The sequence below is a fragment of the Euwallacea fornicatus genome, chromosome 4 (assembly GCF_040115645.1).
Source record: "Euwallacea fornicatus isolate EFF26 chromosome 4, ASM4011564v1, whole genome shotgun sequence".
NCBI lineage: Eukaryota > Metazoa > Arthropoda > Insecta > Coleoptera > Curculionidae > Euwallacea > Euwallacea fornicatus.
This window is the reverse complement of record NC_089544.1, coordinates 5664202-5677686: the sequence shown is the minus strand read 5'-3', so window position 1 is coordinate 5677686 and position 13485 is coordinate 5664202. Positions and strand designations below refer to the sequence as shown.

The 13485-nt window shown below is 35.4% G+C and overlaps 1 protein-coding gene across 4 annotated transcripts; it reads right to left on the bottom strand.

The window, feature by feature from the left end:
* Positions 1-427: 427 nt before the first annotated feature.
* Positions 428-13245, bottom strand: Mnr (Membrane-bound Notch regulator). Of its 4 annotated transcripts, none has more exons than XM_066281632.1 (7): positions 12969-13245; positions 6319-6394; positions 5251-5353; positions 4560-4684; positions 3972-4301; positions 1309-1443; positions 428-1152 (listed from the first exon to the last, which is right to left on the bottom strand). In XM_066281632.1, the coding sequence occupies exons 2-7, from the start codon at positions 6380-6382 to the stop codon at positions 1100-1102; spliced, it is 810 nt and encodes a 269-aa protein (XP_066137729.1). In that variant the 5' UTR covers positions 6383-6394; positions 12969-13245; the 3' UTR covers positions 428-1099. The 4 variants fall into 4 exon arrangements, with proteins under 4 accessions (XP_066137729.1, XP_066137728.1, XP_066137732.1 ...); XM_066281631.1 differs by having other exon boundaries at positions 13027-13245; XM_066281635.1 differs by having other exon boundaries at positions 13091-13242.
* Between the last annotated feature and the right edge of the window lie 240 nt (positions 13246-13485).

Genomic DNA, 13485 nt, shown 5'->3' with positions numbered 1-13485 from the left:
TATATCGTAAAGCAACTGTCTACGTTGATAAGGGTTCGTAGCTATTTGGTGCATCTACTCTCAACGCCAATAAAATCACAAGATCCGAAAAGTTACTCAGACGGTACCTACCTCTTTTCCTTAAAAATTCTAAGCAATATATCGAATTTTGATAGGTGCCTGGTTAAATCTGATGGAGATGGACGATTAGGCTATTGCATGACCACGAATTTTCAAGGGTTGATTTTGAGATGTAATTTTTGTTATATTGACTGCTCGTTTGGTGCATCGGAAAAATGTTAGGTTGCAGGGTCAATTACACGTTTGGAACAGAGTTGATATAGTGTGTTTTACAAACACAATATATCAACTAATCATGAGTTCACATAAAGAAACAAACCTGATACGTCAACTGTATAAGTACCTAATAGAAATCAAAATATCTCTGTTTAAAATTTAGCACTTTTTTATTCGAGGTTTAAAGATGACCGGAACAGTGAGTATTAATTATTGCTATGAGTACAGGTTTGCAATATTTAGAACTAATTAGCTTCCGTTAACTACAATAAAAGTTATATGACTACGAGTATCTAAAATATCGTTTCGCTTAATTCTTAAATGTTGATAGTAACAATAAAAACAAACCAAAGAAAACATCAAAGCATGATTAATTGAGGCGTATTTAAATGGCTGCAATAAATGGTGGGTCAAAGTCCCATACGTATGTTATTAAACTTGCAATGAATTGGAAATCAGCCACTATTAAAAAAATGAGTGAATATTTTTATGATTTCTGATGACATGGACTAAATATGAAAGTTCAGAAATTTAATGGAAGCGAGACTTAAAGCTGCATGGATTGAAATCACTCATAAACAACGAGTACAGAGAAAGCTTGCCAAGGTTATTCTACGAAAATTACTCAAAAAAAAGCTACCACCAAAGCCTATGTACACGAGTCAACCACAACATACCTACCGAAGTACCTGAGATAGTTTAGTATAGTTATCATAAGTAAAATCAAAACACAAAGGAATGTTAGGTATTAACTGAGGGTGAACTTTAAACAATACTTATATACACAGTCTTGTAACAACTAAATGCAACAAAGGGGAAGCTCTTACAGTTGGTAATTCCTGGCAAGATAATAGCTTAACACAACGTAGAATAACCCTGGAAATAAAACCGTTATTAGAGACTTTCTCCCCGTAAAGAATAAATATTAAATATCATTTGTCTAAAAACTAATTAATCTCTAGTTTTTGGTATGTTAGTTGCAATCTCAACCACTTATTGCCTTAGTAATATAGTCTTTAAGGAAGTTAGTACCTATTTGCTTGAGACTTGTGGTGATTTTGTCTGTCAAAGAGCTACCAGAACTTTTCTGAGGGTATTGTTGGTATGGGTTGTAGCCGCCTTGGCCGTAGCCACCTTGGTATCCACCCGGGTATTGGTGCTGACCACCTAAAGGATATTTAAAGCCACATAAAATGTAAAGTAATCGCCTCAATTATAGAAAAGCTGTTTTCCCGCCAGAAAATTTGGGAAATAAACCAAATTTTAGGCATATATGTTAACTACCAAATTAGTGGGTCATGGACAAAAGGTAGGTCAAACTAGAAAAAGAGAAAAAATACATTTATAGAAATGTATTACAATGTCTTTGTTGACCAAGATAATTGTGGGGTTCGATAAACGCGCTATAAGGTCAGAGGACACTTGTCCATCATCTGGCAAAAACTGACTAGAACTTGTTCGATTTTTTGATGTCGCACGCATTTCTAAATTCAGGTCGTCAAATTACTTTGAGTTAAAGTCGTGGTTCGACGTCCACGCGACATTCGTCAAATGTCGCATATTTACACGCGGACAATCTCTATGATGAACGTCGCTTCGACGGTATTTCGACATGATGAAAGTTCACCTACGTATATCGGGTGCATCTGAGAGGTAGATTAGAACGATAACGTTTTTGTATTTGTGCCGATTAAAACGAAATCTTCATGTTAAGTATCCCGGATTTGTTCTTTTAATATTCGAGGAGTATACTATTGAGAATATTCATTATCCCTAGGACAATTTTAAGGAATGTGAGTTCACTTTGTAATCTTCTTGCTTATGCACAGAATATGCCTGCGAATAATCTTACATTAAACGAGGATTATATCGCCTTATATCTGAAATATTCTTGAATGTGAAATGCAGAATATTAAGATAACATTATCATAGATAAATAGCTATTACTGCACTCAAATGCTAACCTAATTCCGCTTCATCTGCGATCAGCATGCGGTAACGTATCTATCGTTTTCCGCACTTGTTAGGTGAAAGACCATTTTCATTCTGGTGCGTTTTCCCTTAAGTTTTGGAAGAAAGATATTGAAGCAATAATCAATTGCTGCGTATAAAATTCTTGTTAAAAATTTACTGATTCATTTATCTTCTTTGGTTTCACGATTTACATGTTACAGACACATGCAGACAAGTAGAGTTCTATTTTTGATAGAACAAACTATTGATTTTAAATTGGCCGATAAATGCATGCACAAGTTAGACTAAAATTATTTTACAGGTATTCTAACTCAATATCTCGTTTCGATTTTGCCAGGATTGTAATCCTCTAATTGCTGAAAGTGTAACTATCTATGTTTGGAATATATTGCCACGGCCGTGGCAGATTTAATATATCGTTGAAAATTGAATACATAAAATCTTACGCACCTCGTTAATCACACATACAGGGTAGCCCAACAAAAACTTAACCACTTGATTTTCAATCTTTAAAATGGAAATATGTAAAAACGCTCAAATTAATAGATTTTTACTTCGAGAGGACCGATTTCCTATTGTATTTTCAATCCATTTACTTCAACCCCTGAATTGGGATGACGGTTCCCCTAAAGTTTCTATCAGGAGAAGCTTTCAAGTGATACCTCATTCGAAAGGTAGTTGTACCCTGATTATAGCCTCCCAGTTTGAACTCACTACCATTATCCACGTTGATATGACAGTTTGTCCAAGTTTGTTGGAAAAAAAGTTTTTAGTTAATAATTAATTTATCACAATAAGAGCCGGATTATATGCCAATAATAAATGTGAGAGATTAGTGAATCATTTTGACGAAGGTGAGTTTTACCCTTAATCGTGAAATTCATGAATGCTGCTAAATTACATCTGAAATGTTACGTAATGTAAAACAACGCCTTGAGCAAAATTTATTTTATTGTATGGAGGTTAATGGCGGTTATTTCCACAATTTGATACATTGATCAAAGAAGTAATGTGAACATTTTTTTTCCATTTCTCACCTTTTTAAGGAAAAAAAAACAAATAAATAAACGTGCCCTTTTAAATTTGAGGAACCAAACTCGTCTGCGTCAAGACGATTGAGTGATATCTCACTTTTAAAGGTTTTCCTATCCTCATTGTGAAATCGAGCGTTTTTACACATTTTCATTTTAAATACTGAAAATCGAGCTGCAAAGTTTTCGATGGGCCGCCTTGTATATGTATATCTTACTCCCACCTGTGGTTGAGCTTATCAAAAACAGGGGAACGCTAATTAAAGTGGGGCTAAATATTGCTCTTGTCTCGCGAACTAGATGAAAATTAATTACAAATTACTTCGAAGCAAAATGGAAAATAGATAGAAGACCGAATGTGAAAAGTTAGAGAAACAAAAATGGAATATGCACAGAGGGAATCGTTCAACGAAATGGAACGCAGGCGAACAAGATAGAGGCAACTCCTATGGCAACATAGTTCTCGTAAAGATCGTACTGCTTCCATTTAGATTTGATTGATGAGAGTCCATTCAGATTATCCCTCAAAATATTTCCACTTTCAAGGTAAATATAGAACCTCTAGTCTGAAGATGTCTGAATCAATCTTACTGGTGGTTGGCTCATAACTCTCACCACTCAATTTCAAACGAAATTTATTCGTTTGAGTTAAATTTTTAGTAGCGATATATGTATTGTACTATAAGCTACCTTGATTGTATCCTCCTTGAGGATATCCTTGGTACCCCCCTTGAGGATATTGACCTGGCTGAGAATACCCGCCTCCATGTTGAGGATATCCGCCACCCTGTTGAGGATATCCGCCACTCTGTTGCGGATAACCAGGATACCCAGACCCGATTGCTCCACCTTGGTATCCCCCACTACCACCAGCTGGTCTGACGTTAGGTCTCGGAGTGGTTTCACCCCTGGGAACTGGAGGGTAAATATTGCTTTCCCCGTTTGCGGGTGGAGCACTGGGAGCGCTATTCGGGTTTAATGGGGCATTCGCTGCGTGAGTGTCGTAATGCACGAGTCCAGCTAAAATTTCAGCACGAAAATTAAATGATAAGACAAGATGAAAAAAAAAGTCCGCCTTAGGCTAAAAACAAATTACGACTCAAATTTATTTGCCTTTATCTTGCTCTGGTTTCTCCATTTCGTTCCGTTTAATCTGATTAGGGTCTATTTACGTTGTTGCAGATAATGGGAAATAAAGTTGTGTTTATTTTATTGGGATTCGAAGAAATTTGATAAAGCGATTTCTTCTAAATGGGAGGGCAATAATAAAATCCTTACATTTGGAAGCGTCGTTTATACATTTGGGCGTGTCTCCGTCCATTTTGCAAACCTGACTGGGAGGACAAACGTAAGTGGAGCATGTCCTGGCAGTATTGCCTGTTTTTTTCTGGCACGTGGGATACCTGTAGAAAAAAGCAATAAGGGATGAAAATTGCCAAGTGAGGGGGTGAGAATTTCTTAAAAATGTATTGCGATTCCCTCAGAGCGTTTTCCGCTAGCCGTAATTACTTAGCTAATTTAAACATACAGATACCTTCACACTGCCCTACCACGGCCAGTGAAACACGCCATTAGTATTTAATTCAAGAACCAACATTCTGTTACTGAAAAAGTTAGTGAACACGCGAAGATGTGTGAAAATATATAATTTTGACGATTTTTTATTTTAGAATAGAGAGGGAATAATGTCAGAATCACGATTGGTTATAATGCCAAATTGAACTCTCTACTTGGTGGTTATTTATTAAGTTAATGTTTTGAAATAACTGGTGATCATTAAAAAAAACCTAATATCATAGGCACGTCGTGGATAAATTCATCTTTTATCTATCGTTAACTTCAGACGTTTGATGATAAAGAGTAAATGGGTTAATCAACGCCCTACGTTCACGGTTCATCCCCTACTACGAGGTTTTTGTTAATGATCACACTTTATTATTAATATGTATAAGTTTGCAGAAATACCTACGCGCCACATTCTCCTTGTCGTTGGTAATATGAACAAGGGTCAGTTTGCATGACACATTCTTCGTTGCCTCGACAGCCTATATCTTTACACGATCTTCCATATTCTAAAAAATTCGTTAATTTTTGGCCTGATTTCCTTCAATATTTACTAGAATAATTGCAATTCTGGATAATTTTACTTTCTATGCTGTAACTAAATTTAAAGCACTTCTTAGCCTGATCGCGACACAGGAAATGTTGGAACAGCGGTATAGGGAAAAATGAAAAAAACATTAATTTCTCCCCTTATTCCTCTATACAAAGTGTCCCTTATTTTCAGGTCTACAAGTGTAACGAGAAAGTTTAAATTGTGGCGAAACTGTGCGATGATATATTCGCAAATTTCGAGCCTCTATGATACCCTAGTACTTCTATCAAATAACGTCTATCCACAACTTCCATCTACACATGCGAATTGGGCTCATATTTGAATTATTTTATGAGAGGATAGAGGCCCCTCTTTTCCTAAAAGGGACTTTTTGAAGCTTCCGATTTCCAAGCAACGATCTCATTTATAAATTTTCTTGAAATGTCGAACCTCCAACTTGAGTTGCAAATTGAGCTGATGTTTCAGGTACTTTCTGTTTGTTTTTGTGTAATTCTTTCAACACAAATAAAACAATTTAAATAAAAAATTATCCAATTTAGATCCGGTAATTTTTGTTATGCATTCAAAAACTCTCTTCGTATGAAGACCAACTTGCAATAGAACTACGAATATTATATCTAACAACATCATTGTCTGAATTAGTTTAACCTTGACTTTCAAAGGAACACGTTCCTCTTTGCAAAGCATGATTGTCTACTATTTATCTGGTTAAAGTGTTTGTTATGTGGCCGAAATGTAAATGTTTCAAAGCTGACATAATATACATAAAAAGGGGAATGCCACATAACATTGTGATAATTGGATCATGCCATCACTTGAGGGAGAGTCCTCGAGTTTTTGTAATACTTTCGGAACAACACATGGTACATGTGTTTTCTAATTAAATTTGTTGTTAAAATTCAGTGAGATTGTTGGACTTACTCGTGAAACAGCTACTCGTTTGAAGGAAGGCCAGGAACGTGACTGTTACAACGAGTTCCTTCATATTTGCCAAATCCTAAAAAAACATATTCTCGATTGAAATATAGTTATTTCTAGCAGTGTAAGGATATTGAATTGTTGCTGGTTCAAAAGTGATATCGAAACACCCTCGATATCCTCATAGTTTCGGTTCGTATCGCTTGCCAGCGCCCAGATAAGGATATAAGCCTGTTTTCGTCAGGTTGCTCCTAGTTTCCATAGCAAACAAGTAAATCAACCATTAATATCCCGGCAGTGATTTAGTTTTAAGGTCCAAGCAGTTAATGCCTTTTATTTTTCATAAATTTTTTATTCAGTATGTTCCGAATTTCAGACAGTTTCTCGCGACAAAATATTATTCACAAATCATTGCAGGCTGTGCGATAATTTTAAACTACCGCATGGCGAGTCGTCATGAACAGAACTCCTTGAAAACATATATAGGATGATTCATTAACAATGAAACAACCGACAAGTGGAGGTACTATATATCAATTGGTGACGATTGGAGCAAATATGGCTTAACGGAAAGTAGATAGTATCAGATATACGCGGTATTGAAAGTTTGAATTTTAATTCATTTTTTTGCATTATTCTGACAATATCTAGGTTAGACATTTTAACATTTGTATATTATATTTTTTCAGATAACGAATAATATACGTTTACTAATTTCCGCGTTGTCAATAGAGGGCACCATTTATGGCCAATTTTGCAGATTTTACAGTTACTAATTGTCTACTCTTTTTGTTTAACGTTAAATTTGAATGAAAATCTAAAAGAGTAGTTAGTTTTCCATTAATTACGTATTCTTGTTTCATTTCGATATCCCGATTCGTTTTCGAGCAAAATCGATTTAACGAATACCATATTTAAATTTGATAATATGAGAAATCAAAAGTGAAACAAACCAAGTTTATTTTCATTTTCTAGTAAACATAAATCGTCACCTAAAAAATATAATTTTACAAAATTTTTAAGTGTCTAACCAAGGAATTTTCAAAATAACGGCAACAAAAGGAATTGAAACCTTCAACATTCTGTATATATCTGAAACTATCAACTTTTGGATAAAGTATATTTTCTCTACTCGTCACCACATGGCATACAGTATATTAAGCTTTCGTTTGTCCCGCTTTTAATGAATCACCTTGCATTATACAGGGTGTCCACTAAACATACGGCTACAATTCAGGCTACATTCTCTAGACTATTCTAACGATATTTTATTTTTTAATGATTTTTGAAAAACGTCTTTGTTCCGAAGATATAGAGCGAGAAAATGTTTTCACAATAGCAACATTTCACATCTAAATATTATATGTAAAGTTTCTTAATTTACAAGAAGTGTTGAAAGGAAATGGCTACCTCCACTAGAATGAAAGAATCTAATCTTCTCCTCATCGAGTGCCGAACTCGTTCAACAACACGGGGGGTGGTTTCTCATTGAGTTACATCCAGCAATGATCCGATTTTTTAAATATTCCACATTTTGCACTGGAGTATTATAAAGTGATTTCTTTAGATGCCTTCATGGAAATAAACTAGTGGATTTATGTCCGGGGATCGAGCAGGCCATAAACGAGGTCCACCTCGACCGATCCACCGATTTTATATATCTTATATTATCGCATCTTCGGAACAAAAAGGCTTTTCCAAAATCATCAAAGGATAAAGTATTTTTAGAACAGTTTAGGGAATAACCCCCTGAACTTTTTTCAGATGTTTAATGGACACGCTATAGGATGCGGCGGGTATTCTGTTTTTAGCGTCCTCGAGTGATCGCAAACCTCACCGCCCCGGTTTTCAAACTTCACTCGTATGCGGTAATAGCTTCTACTTACCGCATTTATTGTGTAATATACCTATTAAATATTTTCCATTTCTCTGAGCAATCGTCAGCGTCAGCTGTTGCAATTTTATATTTGTTGCCATATTTTTCAACTTTAGATCTCTGTAAATATTTAGATGGAATTTGCAGGGAGAGATCTGTGATTCAATAGTTTGCTGGTGATGAATGTTGAATGAGTAAACTCGCTAATGAATATATAAATCTGGTTCAAAATGATGATGCTTTGAGCCTTAAAGCGAAACGAGAACATTTATGAAAATATAACGTATTTAACGGAAGGTCATACGATTTGGAACAAAAGATTTAATGAAAAGTAAATGTTGTTTTTGAAGAACTTGGCAAGTTAATTACTGACATTATAAATTTGTCGGTTAGTAGAACTTAAAATTCCATAAAACTTCTCATTATACCTTTATGGCCATCATGAATGTGATACTGTATTTTTATTCGTTCATATATTATATTGCTGTGTTATTGCTATTTTATCGGAAACAAAATTTCCTTTCTAGTGGCATTGAACAAGGAGAAAAACATCATATATGGGTATCTATATAATAAAGCCATAAAGGAAAATAATTTGCAAATGTATAACAATGAGAAATGACGCTGAGAAATATACAAATACGTACGGATAACAGCAACAACCTTCATAAAGCAAGGACAATGCTTAATATGGTAAATCCAACTAATGGGTCTACACCCAAGTGTATAACTTCATTTAAATATTTGTGGTACCTATGTTATCACCTTTGTGTCAGCGGCCTCTGTGGGACCAATTGAAAAGTTGGTTTAAATATTTAGTATTTTTCTCCATTGCCTATTGAACATCATGGAAATAAAAACCAAAATTTATTGTTAGAAAGCACTGATTAGCACTAATTAGCGATGTAACGCAATTTGACTCTTGATGCGCTTCATCGCCCTAACATTTCCAGCGCGGAGTTTATTAAATTTCGTTATAGTTGCCTCCTCTTCGATAAAATCGAGTTATTCACTTAGATCTAAAGTGCCTATCAATCTCTCCACTTCCCCCTAATTGGCCGGAGAAGTCGTGTAAGCAAAGATGGTATAACATAAAGAGACCTCTCAACGTAAATTTAATCACGACCCATCATCGCACTGTTGTCTTTGCCCTATATTTTACCTCACAATTGAGTCTAGGATATCGACGATTTTTTACTTGGACTATATTTGATAAGCCAATTGAAATGAAACACTCAAAAGAACAACTACTGTTGCCATTAAAAGAAAAGTTGAATAATTGTGCGGTTTTAGCTCCTTCACTAGATTCAATTAAGATTCACTTTTGTCGCACTAAAAACAGTCTCGGAGCTGAGACCCGACCGTATCCTCCAAGTAAGCCTTAGCCCAAATCCGAAAGGACAACATAAGTACGGCATAATCATAATTTCAAGAACCGGAACCGAATTAAAGTTAAGTTATTTAGATAGGGCCAGAGCGGCATACACATACATTTTGCCATGGCCTCATAAATTTCCCAGTAATCTGATTACGCACCATATCCCCTTGACGATCATTGCCATTGAAGCAAGACTCCTTTTAAGGTCCGTAAGAGGTTTACGTTAACCTGTCAGGACTATATTGAAAGTTTAATATCCTGATAACCCCCGGAAAATGTGTCGATATTAAGCGAGAGTGGGGCCTCTAATGGGGAAGAAATTATTTAATTTCGGTTGGATGGGCATAATATCTACAACGCTGAGGACGACAGTTCGCTAATCGATGGAATTAGAAGCTCCTAGACTGTAAGTGAAAGTTTCGATCTTTTTTGTTATCGCCACTGAAGTGGAAAATTTTCGCAGGCGAATATTAGTAGAAATCGAAATTAATCGCAAAAGTTCGGTATTTCCGTTAAGCAAGAAAAGGTTATGAAGATAATCATAAACAAACATCTCAAGAGGGGTTTTAACATCAGAGATATGTGTCAGTTTGACTCATCATCCGTTATCTATTGGTCAGAGGTTTGATGGGAAACGACAAGTGGCCTAATCAACGCCCCACGTTTATGGTTCATCGCCTTTTGCGGACGTATTTTTAATGATCACCCGTTAGAAGTCCAGCGTAAAACTTTAAATATGGCATTAGATCGACCTGAATAAAGAGTAATTTATAAATGTAGAATGTGAGGGAGAAAACCGGTATATCTAATTAGCATTGTTTGACCCAGTTTTAACAAGAATCTCTCATAGAAAAACAAGCACATTGACAACGTTGTAATGGCTACAATATCAGCAATACCTACGATGCCTTCCAATCAATCAGAGTTGAGCAGTCACGTTTTGTGACAAGAGAAACTTGCCCTGTTGCCATTTACACCTTCATGCGGTGATACTTTTTGACAATTTTTTTTTAATGATGTGAGGTTGAGGTCATGCGTACCCGAAGAAATATAATATCTTATGTTTTTTAAGGACCAATCAAAAACATTGCGAATGTCAGCAAAACCACCATGGTATGTGAGCAATGAGACCCTACATAATGATTTAAAGGTACCCACAATACGAGAAGAAATTGAAAACCACTCAAAAAAGTACATTCTACGCCTTAATAGGCATCAAAATCACCTGGCTATAAACTTAGTGGACTCCAACAATTACTCTCACAGATTAAATAGATACAATTTTTTAGAATTGAGTTACAGATTTAACAGATAAATAGGGAGATTAAACAGTTAGTCTCCCTCTACCTATTGTATTTAATTTTAATTATACAAACAAGTTACTAAATGTCCCAAAATAATAGTGACAGATTGTAACATTATGATATTAATTTAAAAAAAAAATGTTTTTTAAGGGTTCAAGTAAAAGCAGTTCGTTAATTTCGGGCTTTGAAGTAGGATTTTAGGCTATCAAATTCCTACTAAAGTCACTGGGGTACCTTGTTCTCGACGAATTTGTAGATATTTTCGAATTCTTTTTTCAATTTTTAGACAGCTCCAAAATCGCTACTGAAAAGACTGATTTCATTACTCTAGTAAAATTAATGTAGTGTCAAGGATTGTAAGAAGAGTTTATTTCGTGACCTAAGAAGGAAATTTCACTTGCCATTGGGAAAAAAAAGAACGCGAAAAATATGTGTTTCTTACACTGGAACAACATTAACTAATAAAAATATATGGAAGCGAAGTGAATTATTTTCCAAATTTCAAAAATAAGGCACCAAAGTGGCTCCGTACGACTCGAAATCTTGATGAAATATAGCATCTCTGCATAAAGGGTTTTTAGATTGGGTTCAGACTGTTCGTCTGAAGGCTTTTTACATCCAGTAAAGAACATGACCACTTAGAAACCTGCATGAATATTCAAAATGACGCAGCAACATTTATTAATGTAAATTTGTGAAACTAAGAGCAGGATTTTGCAACATCCAATGTATTGCTGCAATTTTCATTGTGTGGATGGAAACATCGGATGTAAATTAATTCAGAATTCAAAGATGTAAGGGTATGATTCTGTAACATCCGATGTATCTTTATAATGGTGCATCGTTCTTATTTTCGTAGTTTTATCAAATTTCCATGATGCAATTCGGATTTAATTGAAGTGATACGAGTAGTCCAAACAAAAACCAAAAATCTCAAATAAACTGACAATACTATTATAATCAAATGCACGTGTAACTAGAGAGACTTCTTCTGTGTTCAATGATGTGGCGAAATTATTATTAATATTCATTATTGTTACCATTATCCCATTTTGTTTCTAGGGCGCTAAATATGTTGTAAACCATTGTTAACGGGAATAATACGCTTTATCTGCGTACACATGCGAGATACTTTGATGGCATAGAGGCGAACGAAATAGCTTGTTGATTTAATTCAACAATAGGAAGAGCCTGACACGTTACCGGAGCGCTTTTATTGCAAAAAGCTTCTGTCAACATTTTAGTACCAGGCGAAAGATTTTCCCATTTTAGAGTTTATTGGCGCATGCAATTTAGTGTTTGCTTATTTACTGGCAGGTATAGCTGTGATCAAAGATTCAATAGGGGCACTGCAATTGAATGGGGATTCATAGAAATCGAATAAGCCAGAAAGTAAAAATAATAAAAATTTGCCCTCGAGTAAACCGCTAAAACAATATTCCTCGATATTTCGCATTTGCTTAATGTTGATTTTGAAAGTATGATAAAATGAGAGCAGGCCCTTGGAGAGTTCTTTGAGCCTGAAGGCAGGTACTTGAAGGTGGGCGGAACCTTTGCGAGGCCGGTGAATGTCCCACTTGCGCCAAAAATAAAAGTTTTTGGGGATTTATTGTTATTATTACTATCGTGATATTTTCGAGCTGAATTATATTGGGTGTTTACCTTGATAGAGAAAATTTGATTTAACAACAGATTAAACTAGGCAAACACTTGCACGAAGATAAACTTTAACCCAACTATCATTAATTCTCGACGAACTTAAGGCATCAAATTAACATGCCTATAAAAAGCAGATCTAGGTCCCAAATCCAATTAATAATGTAATTTGTAACAAGACAAAGAGTGTTTTTTTCTCCAGACAATTAAATTATCATCCATTATCATACCACAGCTGTTTGAATATAATCATGGAAGAATGGGAGAATCAATACTTAATATGACCTTTATCCATTTAATTCCATCTGTGTCTCCTGTTCTGCAAATTTTGCTAACGCAAGACGCTATACTATGTTTCTGGGTAATGATTTTGCTAATTGGTGAATTCTCTAATTACTAGTCTCAAGCAGGGTTACCTGCGATTTCTACGAAAACATACACTGCGGTTCTGTAAATGTTCTATTAGGATATGTTTGGTTGATAGTGCTGGTTAGTACCTGGTAGTGTTAAAATTCCAATTATATACTTCCAACAGCTGTATACTTCTTAAACAGCACTAACTTATCGATTTGCAAAAAACTGTCCAACCTCACTAACACAACACAAAACAAAGGCCGCAGTCCTAAAAATACACGTCCACGTAAACCAACGATATCCACATCGATTTCGTTGTTCAAACCGAACTGCCCAACTGAATGTGGAATGTGCTAAAACTAATCTCTCACTAGCTGACCATGAGTAATTACGTCACTATTTCATGGTTAACAGCCATTAAGAATATCTGCGGTTAACTGGGGGATTACCGGGTGGATTTAAAAATATATCAAACTAAGATGGATTTCTACCGGCTTATTTCGAAACTTGTAGCTTCTAGGACGAGTTTGATAACTTTGTGTTATTAAGTTTTTTTAATTTTTGGGTCTGGTGGGGTCGGTTTTTTCTGACTGTAGTTCGGG

Bases quoted from the DNA above. Each gene is read 5' to 3' on its own strand.
- Mnr (XM_066281632.1), bottom strand. From the start codon at position 6,382: ATGAAGGAACTCGTTGTAACAGTCACGTTCCTGGCCTTCCTTCAAACG. The intron at 5,354-6,318 runs GTAAGTCCAACA...CGAATTTTTTAG, and splicing joins AACGAGTAGCTGTTTCACGA to AATATGGAAGATCGTGTAAA. The intron at 4,302-4,559 runs GTAAGGATTTTA...CTGAAATTTTAG, and splicing joins TATAAACGACGCTTCCAAAT to CTGGACTCGTGCATTACGAC.